Source organism: Macaca thibetana, chromosome 12, assembly GCF_024542745.1.
Source record: "Macaca thibetana thibetana isolate TM-01 chromosome 12, ASM2454274v1, whole genome shotgun sequence".
Lineage (NCBI taxonomy): Eukaryota > Metazoa > Chordata > Mammalia > Primates > Cercopithecidae > Macaca > Macaca thibetana.
In genome coordinates this window covers 52,146,007-52,158,313 of record NC_065589.1, presented here as the reverse complement: position 1 = coordinate 52,158,313, position 12,307 = coordinate 52,146,007, and the positions used below count along the sequence as shown (strand labels likewise).

At 34.0% G+C, this 12,307-nt stretch overlaps 1 protein-coding gene across 17 annotated transcripts in view; it reads left to right on the top strand.

Annotated features, from left to right (window-relative positions):
* The window catches only part of NAB1 (NGFI-A binding protein 1), a 48,293-nt gene extending 38,064 nt beyond the window's left edge, over positions 1-10,229 (top strand). For 15 of the 17 annotated variants that reach the window (XM_050751887.1, XM_050751892.1, XM_050751891.1 and 12 more), the window contains 4 exons: positions 1,589-1,678; positions 3,334-3,496; positions 5,090-5,206; positions 7,700-10,229. In XM_050751887.1, the coding sequence (XP_050607844.1) occupies positions 1,589-1,678; positions 3,334-3,496; positions 5,090-5,206; positions 7,700-7,788 (459 nt within the window). In that variant the 3' untranslated portion in view covers positions 7,789-10,229. The remainder of the gene's footprint in view (positions 1-1,588; positions 1,679-3,333; positions 3,497-5,089; positions 5,207-7,699) is intronic. The other 2 variants (XM_050751898.1, XM_050751884.1) reach the window with 1 other exon arrangement.
* Positions 10,230-12,307: the final 2,078 nt, after the last annotated feature.

Genomic DNA, 12,307 nt, shown 5'->3' with positions numbered 1-12,307 from the left:
TATAGAAATTTAGTATGTATTGATATACCTGTTTAGTAGTTATTTCATGTTGAAGGCATTATCTCACTTGCTTTATCTCATGTGGTCCTCACAACAATCCTAATAGATAGGTTCTCCTGTCCTCAATTTTCCTACGAGGAAACTGAAGTTCAGAAAGGTTAAGTCACTCATCCAGTGTCACATAGCTAGTGAGTGGTGGAATTGGAACACAAATACAGGCCTTTCGAATTCCAAAACTCCATTTCCTGTCATAGGATATGATAAAGGAGAAATCACAAGCCAACATGAAGGAATCCTTGAGCAATTCAGGTTGGGATTATTGGTTGGCACTTTAAAGAAAATTTAGTTTGGATCGTTAGCCACGTTTCATGTAACAAAATTAATTTCAGATAGGTTAGATGGTTAAATTTTAAAAACAAATCAAAGTTTTAGAAAAACTAGAGGGTAGATTTGAGTACTTACCAAATTTCTGAAGCAGAATTTCCTGAAGCAGAATTTCTCTAAACTTTATAGCAGCAGTTGAAATCACAAAATAAAAGTATGTACAACTATAGCGTATAAAACAGGCATATAAAAATTAAATGATTTTTTAGTATCAAAAGTATAGATAAATTGGCATAAATTAAGAAAACAAGAATACTTAGTGCTGACAAGGAAATTGTCATATATTGCTTGTGGTATGATAAACTAGTAAAGGCCCTCTATAGGTTTAGCAAAAGTACATAAGCACAAAAATATCATCTCTGCAGTAATTCTGCTTCTGGGAGTCTTTTGTAGTAGATAATCTAAGCTATCGAAAATGCTATCTCCTTGAAAATATTTTTGCAGTGTTTTTCATAAAACCAAAAATTAGGAAAAGAATAAAAAACGTCCAATGCGAGGATAGTGGCTAGTCAAACGCCCCACTGGGTTAAATATTTTTTATTATGTTATGTTATGTTATGTTATTTTTTTGAGACAGAATCTCACTTTGTCACCCAGGCTGGAGTGCAGTGGTGGTGCAGTCTCGGCTCACTGCAACCTCCACCTCCTGGGTTCAAGTGATTCTCACGCCTCAGCCTCCCAAGTAGCTGCCCAGCCTCCCTAGTAGCTGGGATTTCTGGCATGTGCTACCATTCCCAGCTAATTTTTGTTTGTTTGTTTGTTTGTTTGTTTGTTTTAGTAGAGATGGGGTTTTACCATGTTAGGCTGGTCTCGAACTCCTGACCTCAGGTGATCCGCCCACCTTGGCCTCCCAAAGTGCTGGGATTACAGGCGTGAGCCACTGCACCCAGCCTAGGTGAAATGTTATATAACCATTATTATCAATGATCATAAAGCCTGCTTTCCAGTGTAAAACAATGGGTATGATGACATTTTTCATCTTATTTATGTTTCTACTAAGGTTACAGCTGTAGAAAATAATGTATGTTTCATAAAAGGCTGAAATGAAATATTTTATAACCAATGAAAGATTTTATAACCATTAAAATCTTAATCATGATTATTCAGGTAGTGAGATTAAGAGTTTGCTTTCTTTTCCAAGTTTTTGATAATATTTTATTATTTACAAACTCTAAACATAAAGGACTTCTTATTTGACCCACAGGATGGGTTTCCAGATTTCCAGGATTCTGTGCAAACGCTCTTCCAGCAGGCTAGAGCTAAGAGTGAAGAACTTGCAGCTCTTAGTTCACAGGTAACATAAACTCCCAATTATTATTTCATAATAGTATCTGAAGGTTAAAAAATAAATGACTACTTCAGCTAGCTTCAGTTTTAAGTGTTTGAGGACTGACTTTTTATTTCCGGTTGTTTTTTAAAACGTCATCTGAGCCACAGCTGTATCAACATGAGAGCAATAACAACTTGGTTTGATTCAGTTTATGAACGGAATCTGATATGATACTACTTATTTATTCTTGTAGTTTTGTAGGAAGTGAGACGGATTCTGTACTCAAGAAAACTTAAACAGTTTGATAATCAGGAAAACCAGCCATGTTGACCCTGGCTGTGTGTAGTACAACTCTGAGATAAAATAATACTAGTTCTCAGTAAAATATCAATAAAATACTAATATGAACATTGTAATTATTGTTAAATCTTTTACATTCATATTTATTGAAAAACTGTTAAATGAATATGTGGCTTCAGGTGCTTTTGCCATTAAGTTATTTAATTGTGTCTGTATACTGAAATTAAAATTTTAAAATGCTTTCTGCAAACATCATCTTTTAGAAAGCACTGTAAGCTTTTATTCCTGTTGAACAGCTTTCTTGTAATAACTTGCTTTTGGTCAAATTTAGTACTGCTAAGTTTTGTTTTTTTAATGTTAGAATGAAAAATACATTTTTAACCTCAGATATGCTTATTTAAATTTTGTCAATTTAGTAACAATTTCAAATGAAATGAAGCTGTAGTTACTTTTGATTTGGTTTATATGCATTCAGAAAAATAGTATAAGTGTTTATCATGTTTATTCTGTAAATTAATATATTTTACCTAATGATTTTTACATTGTGAATCAGGGCTTTTTGTAACCAATTTTATATAGAAGCTTTCTTGTCCTACACTTTTATATAGCATGGTAGTGATTCATATCTGTGCATTTTGACTATTATCTCCTTGGCAAAATACCACAACAAATACACTGCTCTGAATATCACATATAAGTAATTTAGAGCATTGAAAAGGAACTTATAAAACACATGCAGAGATAAATTTATATGTCAGTTGACTAATTGTGTATTTAAAATATGCCTTTTTATGATTGGTTGGGAAATACTGCAGTTTCATGATGAAGGTGAAAATGCTTATTGGCACTGATGTTTTTCTGCATAATTTACATTGTTTAATTTTAGTGGGAGGTGTGTTTGTCTTGTTCTTCTAGACAGCCGTTTTACACCTTTTCTCCCCCAAACATATTGTCATCATATCAGAGTCTGTGTCCTGCCAGATCCTAAAATAAAAATGCCAAGATTTCGCCCCAAGTGTTAGAAGTAGTTTATAGCAGATGTTGCTGTTGCTTTTAGATTTCTTTTTTAAAAAATCCTTTAAAGGACTTAGTACCTTGGAAAACAAAGGTAAGGTTATGTTGCTTTTGAACTGACATGGAATTCTCTTGAAAGAATTGAGAAGAAAGCTTTTATCTTTTGTACAATATCCAGCCTTTTATGTTTTAACATGATGATATACACATCTATGCATATTTATGGAATTTGTATACCACATGAAGCATGAACTAATTTTAATGAATACTAAATATATTTGCTGGAGTCTGAAATTGGCATCTTTAAACCATTAAAAAATCTAGAATGTTTCAGTTACTGATGTGATTTTTGCTTTACTTACTAGCAGCCTGAAAAGGTGATGGCAAAGCAGATGGAGTTCCTTTGCAACCAAGCTGGCTATGAGAGACTTCAGCATGCCGAGAGGAGGTTGTCTGCAGGGCTTTACAGGCAGGGCTCAGAAGAGCACAGTCCTAACGGCTTGACTTCCGATAACTCAGATGGACAAGGTACATCTTTAGAATATCCTAGGCCTTTAGGGCCACTATGTGCACTTCAAAGAGAAACAGAAGACAGTGGCTGATTTTTGAATTATGATATTTTGTAGAGATTATTTTACAGGTTCTCTTATCAAAGTTAGTTTTTAAATTCTTCATTTTCTTAAAAGGAAATAATTTATCCTGCAGATTTTAATTTGTAAATGTTTTAATCTTTAAGCAGTTGGCACCTGAGATTGACATGTATTATTTTGTAAGAAGTTGGTGGGAATGTGAGATGTCAGCAGTACAGATTATTTTCCCCAAAGAAACGATTCCAGGAGAGATGTTTATCCTTTTTAAATGACCAAAACTTCGTATTTTTTTAGACTTCAAAAACAAGTTTGTGAAATTTACAACATTTGCGTCTTAAAAGAATATGGTAACTGCTTCTAAAGTATTATGACAGAGTACAGCTCAGGTTTAGAAAGTCATGTGATTCGTGTTTTTACCATTCTACGAAGTACTTCATTCTTTTCACATCCTCACATAGAGAAAATCCCAAGCCATTGTTATTCGCTCATTCAACAGGCATTTTATTAGCATTTCCTACGTGCCAGGCACTCTCCTAGGCACTGAAGATGCAGCAGAGAACAAATCCCTGTTTACCTGGAGCTTACCTAGAGGGAGATGTACAGGTTATAAATATATACATGTATCCCCTAGTTTCAAATAGTAATAACTGTTTGAAGAAAAAAATAATTTTATAGTGCCTTCTTTTTATATGTTATTGTTATACTTTTCTAGAGAATGGTTATTATTGTAAAAAAAAAAAAAAAAAAAAAAAAAAAGGATTTCTAGGTAAGAATACCATCTTACCAAGGATTCTCAAGCCATGGAGTGAAATATTACATGTGTCAACAGATCAGAGTACTGAAAGAGAAGAAAGTTCTTCCTTTTAAAAATAGTACAGGAACCTTTGAGTTGAGGTCTTGTTTAACTTCTCCAGTTGTCCTTAACATGTTAAGAAGCAAAGGCGGTTATTAAAGATTTGGTGACTCTAATTTGTGACACCAGGATAATTCAGTGTGGGGTGACAGTTTGCTAATATGGTGGATTTCAGTACATGACAACATGATTGGGTGTATAATTTTTTCCCATATTTGTGCTAAATCTGTTTTTTCATGGATTTTGCTGTCATTTTGTTTTCTTTTTTTTTTAATCTGTGATTGGCTTGAAGCCTTCTCTGTCTTTCTAGTACTTGTTATTATATGATTAATGACATGCCTTGGTAAAATGGTTGCACTAGTAAGAAAATGTCTTATAGAGGAGATGTATTATATGCCAAAACTGGAATGCTCACTGGAATTCTCAGTCTTTTGTTTAGCTCTTAAAAATATCCTGGCAGAATTGTAAACCTTGGGACTAGCATGAAATGACTTGCCATTTTCCTCTTAAATTATTATTTAAAATGTTTTTTCCAAGTCTTATTTAAATTCTTCAGTGCTCGTTGACTTTCCTCACTTTTTTCCTAAGGAGTGTTCAGGCAATTTTTGAAAATTTATTTTTCAGGAAAATCATGGTGTGTTTTTAATATTATGCATATTTCTTTTTTCTTTTCATTAGGAGAAAGACCTTTGAATCTCCGAATGCCTAATTTACAGAACAGACAACCCCATCATTTTGTAGTGGATGGGGAGCTGAGCAGACTTTACCCCAGTGAGGCAAAGTCCCACTCATCAGGTGAGAATGTGCTATATGATGAGAGGGTAACACTTGAATAAAAGGATCTTTAAATTCTGTTCTCCTATTCCCTCCCCCACCAAAAAAAAAATGTCATCACTGACAGTATTCCTACAGGTTGAATATCCCCAGTTGGAAAATTCAAAATGCTCCAGGATCCAAAACTTTTTGAGTGTCAGAATGACACTCAAAGGGAACCCCCATTAGAACATTCCAGATTTGGGATGCTGAACCTTTAGTATAATGCAAATAGTCCAAAATCTGAAAAAACTTGAAATCCAAAGCACTTCCTGGTCCCAGGCATTTTAGATAAGGGATGCTCAGTTTTCAGTGTTTCTCCCCTTGGAAGTGATAGATTGCCATAACACTGGCTGCTCTAGCTAGTCTTTTTGCAAACTTCATATTCCGAACAATGACAGGGAAAACTCATAAAAGTTGAGATTACTTTGATTCACCATTACATGAATGGTGATGTTTATATGAAAGTTTAATAATAAATAGCTGGTTTGAGTTGTGTTACTACCTTTTTTGGCAATAACGTAATATGAAATTGATGGACTACATGTTTGCTTTGACACTGAGAAAACCTTGCGTATCAAAATCTAGACTTTTCATGCAGATGCATTTTGGAGGTGATACTCATATTTCAGAAGTAAACTGAATTCCATAAAAGGATGAGCAGCTCCTTATCATAGTTAGATATTTACCTATTTTTACCCAAGTAAAGTGAGTTAGACCTAGTTAAAGCATTAGAGACCAGCACCATTTGAAAGAATCTGTTATCATTCCAAGTCTTAAAGTCGCTTTAAGAGTCACTTAATCACAGTCACTGATTTTATAGATGAGGTAGCTAAAGTCAAATAAATAGCTCCAAATTTGCATTGTAAGTCAGCGGGAAATGTAGTTTTATAAGCATTAGGATTAAACCTGACTTTACATTAATTCTATCTAAATAGAATGAATTATGTATTTACTAGAAAAAAAGTTATCAAGAGCATTTATGTCTTTCAATTTTAGATCATACTCTTGGTAGCAGATGCTAAAAAGACGAGTTCTAAATAATGTTCTGGTGCTGTGACTTTATAGCATGCTATTGCATACTTGATTGTAGCCACTTTAATAATGTCAGAGGGAGGCTGAGAAATTGAAATTATCCTAAAAAGCTGACATCTTGGTCTCATGTTTTCCACAGCACAAAAAAAAGTGATGTATTCTTTAAAGTTTTTAAAAAATGAACAAAAAACCACGTTTTACCAATTTATATTCCTTAGAATATATAACAGGAATACTCCAATTACATTGATCATGTGTCTCGTCATGGGGCATATTTACATATTTCATGGAGATACATTACATAGAGATAGAATTGATCTAGGTCTTTATGTAGAACCAAATGAAGAAATGCCTGAAAAAGCCTTTTTCTTTATTTTTAACTGAATAGAAATAATACAGGTTTCATATAGTGCGAGCCTGGGTCCAGATCTTAGCACCGATACTTGACTGAGTGACCTTGACTGAGTTACTTAAATACCCTGTCCTTCAGTTGCTTCATCTGTAAAAGCGAAGTAATTTCTACCTCATTGGGTAGTTACGAGGATTAAACAATATAGTGTACCTGCATCGTACACTATCTATTCCAGCCAGCAGGAATTCAATAAATAGAAGCTACTTTTTTTATTACTCTTACACAGAATTTAAAATCCCCTTCTGTTTAGAGAGGATTCATAAATTGAACTATTTAATTTCAGATAAGCTGTTAGTATTGATTACTTTCTAGAATCCAAGGTGTGAGTGTATGTGATATGGATGTTTGCATGTATATGTGTGTGTACATATCTCCCAGTATTTGTACTTTACATAAAGGTTACATTTGATTGTTATTATGTAGTGTTTGTGTATGGTTGAAATAACTATACACATAGAACTCCATGGAATGATTTCTTATGAAAATAGTGTTCATTATTTTATCCCTATTTCTCCCACCTTAATATGTCATTGTCAGAAGAACTTTAAAAAATAGTTCCAAGGTTATGAAGATATTTTTCAGTCTGATTCCTTCATTGATGGTAAATATTTAACCAGTAACAGTTATATATGAATAATCAGCTTCCTTTTATATATTTATCATGTTGGATCAAGCATTAGATAAAAATTAATGTGTTCTGTATGCTAAATGTTTTATGTGCATTTCATTATTTAACTTTCATGCCACTTTATGTAGATACTATTCCTATTTTATAGATGAAGACAGTAAGGCTTAGAGAGGTATATAACTTGCCCAGAGATGTATACACCTAGTAATTGGCAGAGTTTGAATTTAAATCCAGAATCCAAGCTCTTAATAGCTCTATGAACAGAAATTTTATATGGAATTGCAGAATCATGAATAGTTGATACTCTGTGGTGTGGAGTTTGGGGGTTTGTTTTAAAACTTTGATTTTTGTAGTCCATTGATTTAAAATATCAACTCACTTTGTTTCCATTTTTATGTAGAGAGCCTTGGGATTTTAAAAGACTACCCTCACTCAGCTTTTACCTTAGAAAAGAAAGTCATCAAAACAGAGCCTGAAGATTCAAGATAGCTGTGATTTCTCTCACCGTTTTCTGGAAATGGCATCAGATTTAAGGATAATACTCCATCATAGAAATAAGCCTTAATAACCAGTGTTGCCTCATTCAGCTCAAACAGATTTCATAGCCAAAGCAAAAGGACTGGTACGGTAGTCTGTGGAAACTGGGAAGATAAAACAACAGCCACAAAAGAGAAAATCAAAAGAGTGTTGCAATCTATAATAGTAATATTGATTCATTCACATTCCTGTGTTAAGTCATTTTATATGGAAAGGCTTACAGATCAATATTGTAAGCATTCATTATTTAAGAATGTACGATGTATTTGTGTAATTTATAGAAGTAAAATCTAGATGTTGAGACCTGTTTGGTCCAATAGATGTGGATACAGTTTATTTTACTTGAAATTTTGTTGTCTACTTTGTGTGTTCAACGTAAATATATGTCAGAGTTTAAAATCTTTGCCTGCAGTTGTGAAAAAGAAAGCTTAAGTGATGTAGTTATTGGCAAGATTGCAATGATTATGGAAAAATAGAAAGCAAATACTCAGTTTAAGCCAAGGAAAATATTGTGGATTTAGTATTTGATAAAACTGATTTTGTTTAACAGGAAATGTTTAGCATTCACTCATATAACATCTGGTTATCAATGCACGTTTACACAATAAATACTTGAGTGGAGGAAAGTTAAAAAGATGAGCAATAGAGTAGAAAATATCTTTTAAACTAGTTGGCCTAGATTGTATTAATAACTACTTGAGATGTTTCAAAGATAGGAAGCTATTACTTGGACAGAGAACTTGAAATAAGTGGACCCATGTATAAAACCTTTGACTTAAACATTGATATTTCAGAATGTGTTAAATAGATTAAGACATAGTAAGTTAACCCTACATGTTAGAAAGATGGTGACTGTTAACAAAGGCTGTAACAGATTAAGTACTATTTTATATCCAGAAAGTCTTCTCTATGTAGAGAAGTCAGAGAGACTAGATGCTTTCACTAGGGAATATCTTCCCACCCAGCCATCACAAGTGTGGACAATCACTGCATCCACATCTGTAGGCATATTTCCATGGAAGTTTAGTTGACAGCTATATTCATTATTTATTTTACAATTTCATTTTTCTACACCTTTGAGATTTATGAATGCAGTTTTTTCTTAAAATGTATTTTAACTTGACAGTATGTTTTTAGTTCCCCCAATTTAACTAATGGACCATATGCATATATATGGGAGTATGCTTACATGTTAATAATATACTTGCATACTTACGAGAATTTCACATTGGAATTCATAATGGTAAAAAAACATACATCTGCCAATATACGTTTTTTCTGTTGGTTTAAGAGAAGATAACTGACAGCTTTACCTACTTCCTACAGATGCATCTAAACCCAGATATTGCTGAGAAGAGTGTATTGACTCTAAGACTGAGAGTAAGAGAGTATGTGTTTTTTTGTTTTTAGTTCTGCTCTAGATCATAACTGTAAAAAATATTAAGTCATAATCTGTTACACTAAAATTTGTCAGCCAAATGTTAGATGAAATGTCTGCACTGTAGTCTCAGATCACTGTCACATATATAAATTGCTTCTTCATTTTAATTTGTAGAAGTACTTTACAGTAGGAAACACCAGTAAACAACTTTTATACTGTTAAAAGGCTTTTTTCCCCTTCCTAAATGTTTTAATTGTGTCATAGTGTTTTGCTCACTGAAGAAGCTTCTTATGGACCTTGCAACTTTGTTGCTAGCTTGAGGTTGATTATTGTGGTTGTATTGTTCACTGTGTGTAGAAATAGTATGAGTACGATTTCAATAGACTGTTCAGTTTTTAATATTAGCCATAGCACTGGTTAGTATCTCAGTAGTTTCATGAAACGTTTCCTGTATTCTAATCTATTTTGAAACTTTTTGTTTTTTTTAAATTGTGTCTTACAGTCAAGTTTGTAGATTTTCATAAGCCACAATTTTAAAAGATGCAGTAATCTTCCAACCTCCAATATTTATCCATTCGTTGTGGACCCACACATTGCATCTTTAAATTCATAATAAGTTTCCTTAACTATCTTATGTTTCTGGTCTTTTAAGCTTAGTGATAAGGTGGAAGCACAAGAAAAATTTCAGTAGAATACAGTTTTTATTTTGTAAACACTAATGTATTAAACTTGCTATACATTAAAGCAAATAATATATATTTTTATTTGAATTGTATATGTGAATTGGAAGTTATAACTAGTTGATTTTTTCATTTTGTTAGAGGTATTTTCACTGAACAAGGTCAATTGGTTACCTCAGTATTACAGCCAATATAGTCCAAGGGACCATTTCTCCCTGAGTCTCTTACACTTTATTGTGCGATGTCCACGTTTTTGTGACTCTTCAAGCTGTTGGTGAGGTGGGACGAGTGCACTTGCTTCCTGTGGCAATAAAGATTTTCTGTGCCTCACACATTTATGTTTATAGCATTTTCTACATAGCAGTTTTCCAGTGACTAATATTAACCCACTCTGCCTCGCTTATCTGCTTATTTAAGCTGGGTTTCAGTATTAGGGGACAAGAACTTATGTCTTAAGTTGGAACTAAGTATTGTCAGCTACCGTCATTTCTAAGAAGTCATTTGGTAAACAGGTTCTCAGTAGACTCTGGTCTGGCAGAGAGAGGTCAATTTATATTGTTCTCATTTATGAGAAGTTTATGAAGACATTTTTAAAACTCCGCCATTTCTAACTATGAATAAAAGGAGGAACATTAGGATTTAACATCTATAATACATATTTGTAAAATATTAATGTGATTTGGGTTCAATATTATGGGCTAATTATATGAAATAGAGCTAACCTGTAGTAAAGAACCAGAAAGAGCCTTTCAACAAGTATTGATGAGTTCTGTAGATTAATGAAGATCATCAATGTGCCAAGCACTGTGCTAGGTGCCAGGGAAGAGGTAAAGGCCCCAGATGAAATACATGATCCTTGCCCAAAACCTAGTTGGATGGGAACTAATACCACTCACATAAAAATAAAAATTTCAGTGCCTTACATATTGGGATGAGGAGCTGACGTTTAAGTGCATTCTGTATTAGGCAGACATTATGGTAGCAGGCACTTTACAGGTGAGAGAAAGCACTTTTAGTGAGTGAGATTCAGAAGAGATCGGCCAGGACTGAAAACATTTAGAGGTGGAATTTGATAAAAAGCCATAGTGGCAGCACATTTCTCTTTGAGGCTGCCTTTTTTTTTTTTTCTTTCCTTGGTTGAATTACTGCACTTTTATTTTGAAACTGCATGGCAGATCTGCTTGCCTGGGTAATACTTCCTTTGACGATCTATTGAATCTGTCAAAAGGTAGTGGGGAAAGGTGCTTTTCATCTGTCCTTAATTAGTGAAACCACTTGGGTGAAAGCTTTAGGCTTTGGTAATTATGATACTACTAGCACCTTGTGTACCTTTACAACTATAGTTGACACTATTTAAGACTTAAAAGCTAAATAAGTATGCAGGGAATTTCCTAAGGTCTGCCCACTTGGGTCTCAAATGGTTAAGTATTACTAACACAATGCCCATTTTGCTTGTGACTTCACTTAATATACTACATCGAGTCTTCAAAAGAAAACCAAGGTATTAACCAACCTGATGAAGCCAGAAGGTCTGCCTCTTTTAGGAAGTGAATTCAATTGGTAAGTAGCTGAAGTTAGAATTGAACAAACCTTGTATATTTGTAACAGCTTGAATGACCAAATACGGTAGTTGTTCTTTTACTAAAAGCCACCACCATATGGTCCAGCTGTGCATGGGTGGTGTTTCAGGGAATGCAAGCTTGTTATCTGTGGATGTCCTCATAAATGAAATTTGTAAGCAGACCTCCAAAGTTAATAAAAGAATGATCCAATGTCCTGACATTTTTATTGTAAATACAATTTAATATCAAAAACCTTACTGTTAACTATGTCCATAGTGATCCAGTAAGACAATTTTTATTTCACGTAGAAGTGATCAAAAGCAAAATGCTGGAGCTAGGATTTTTCTTACTGAGTATGCAACAGTTAAACCTTTAAAACATCTTTGGGAGGCCAAGGTGGGTGGATCATGAGGTCAGGAGATCGAGATCATCCTGGCTAACGGTGAAACCCCGTCTCTACTAAAAAAAAGAAAATACAAAAAAATTAGCCAGGCATGGCGGCGGGCGCCTGTACTCCCAACTACTCAGGAGGGTGAGGCAGGAGAATGGCGTAAACCTGGGAGGCGGAACTTGGAGTGAGCTGAGATCGTGCCACTGCACTCCAGCCTGGGCGACAGTGCAAGTCTCCGTCTCAAAAACAAAAAAAAACACAAACATCTTTTGGCATCTGTTTCTGCTGACCTATGACTTTTTTTTGTGGTCACCTCGAAGGTGTTTTTTATTTTTTGTGCAGAAAAACCTAATCAGAAATTTATTTTTTAAGTTCATAATCAACTTATTAGAGTTAGAATGCAAAAATGTATTGTGCTTAGGGTTAAGTTTAGCTTACAAATCTTTACTAAGTTTAG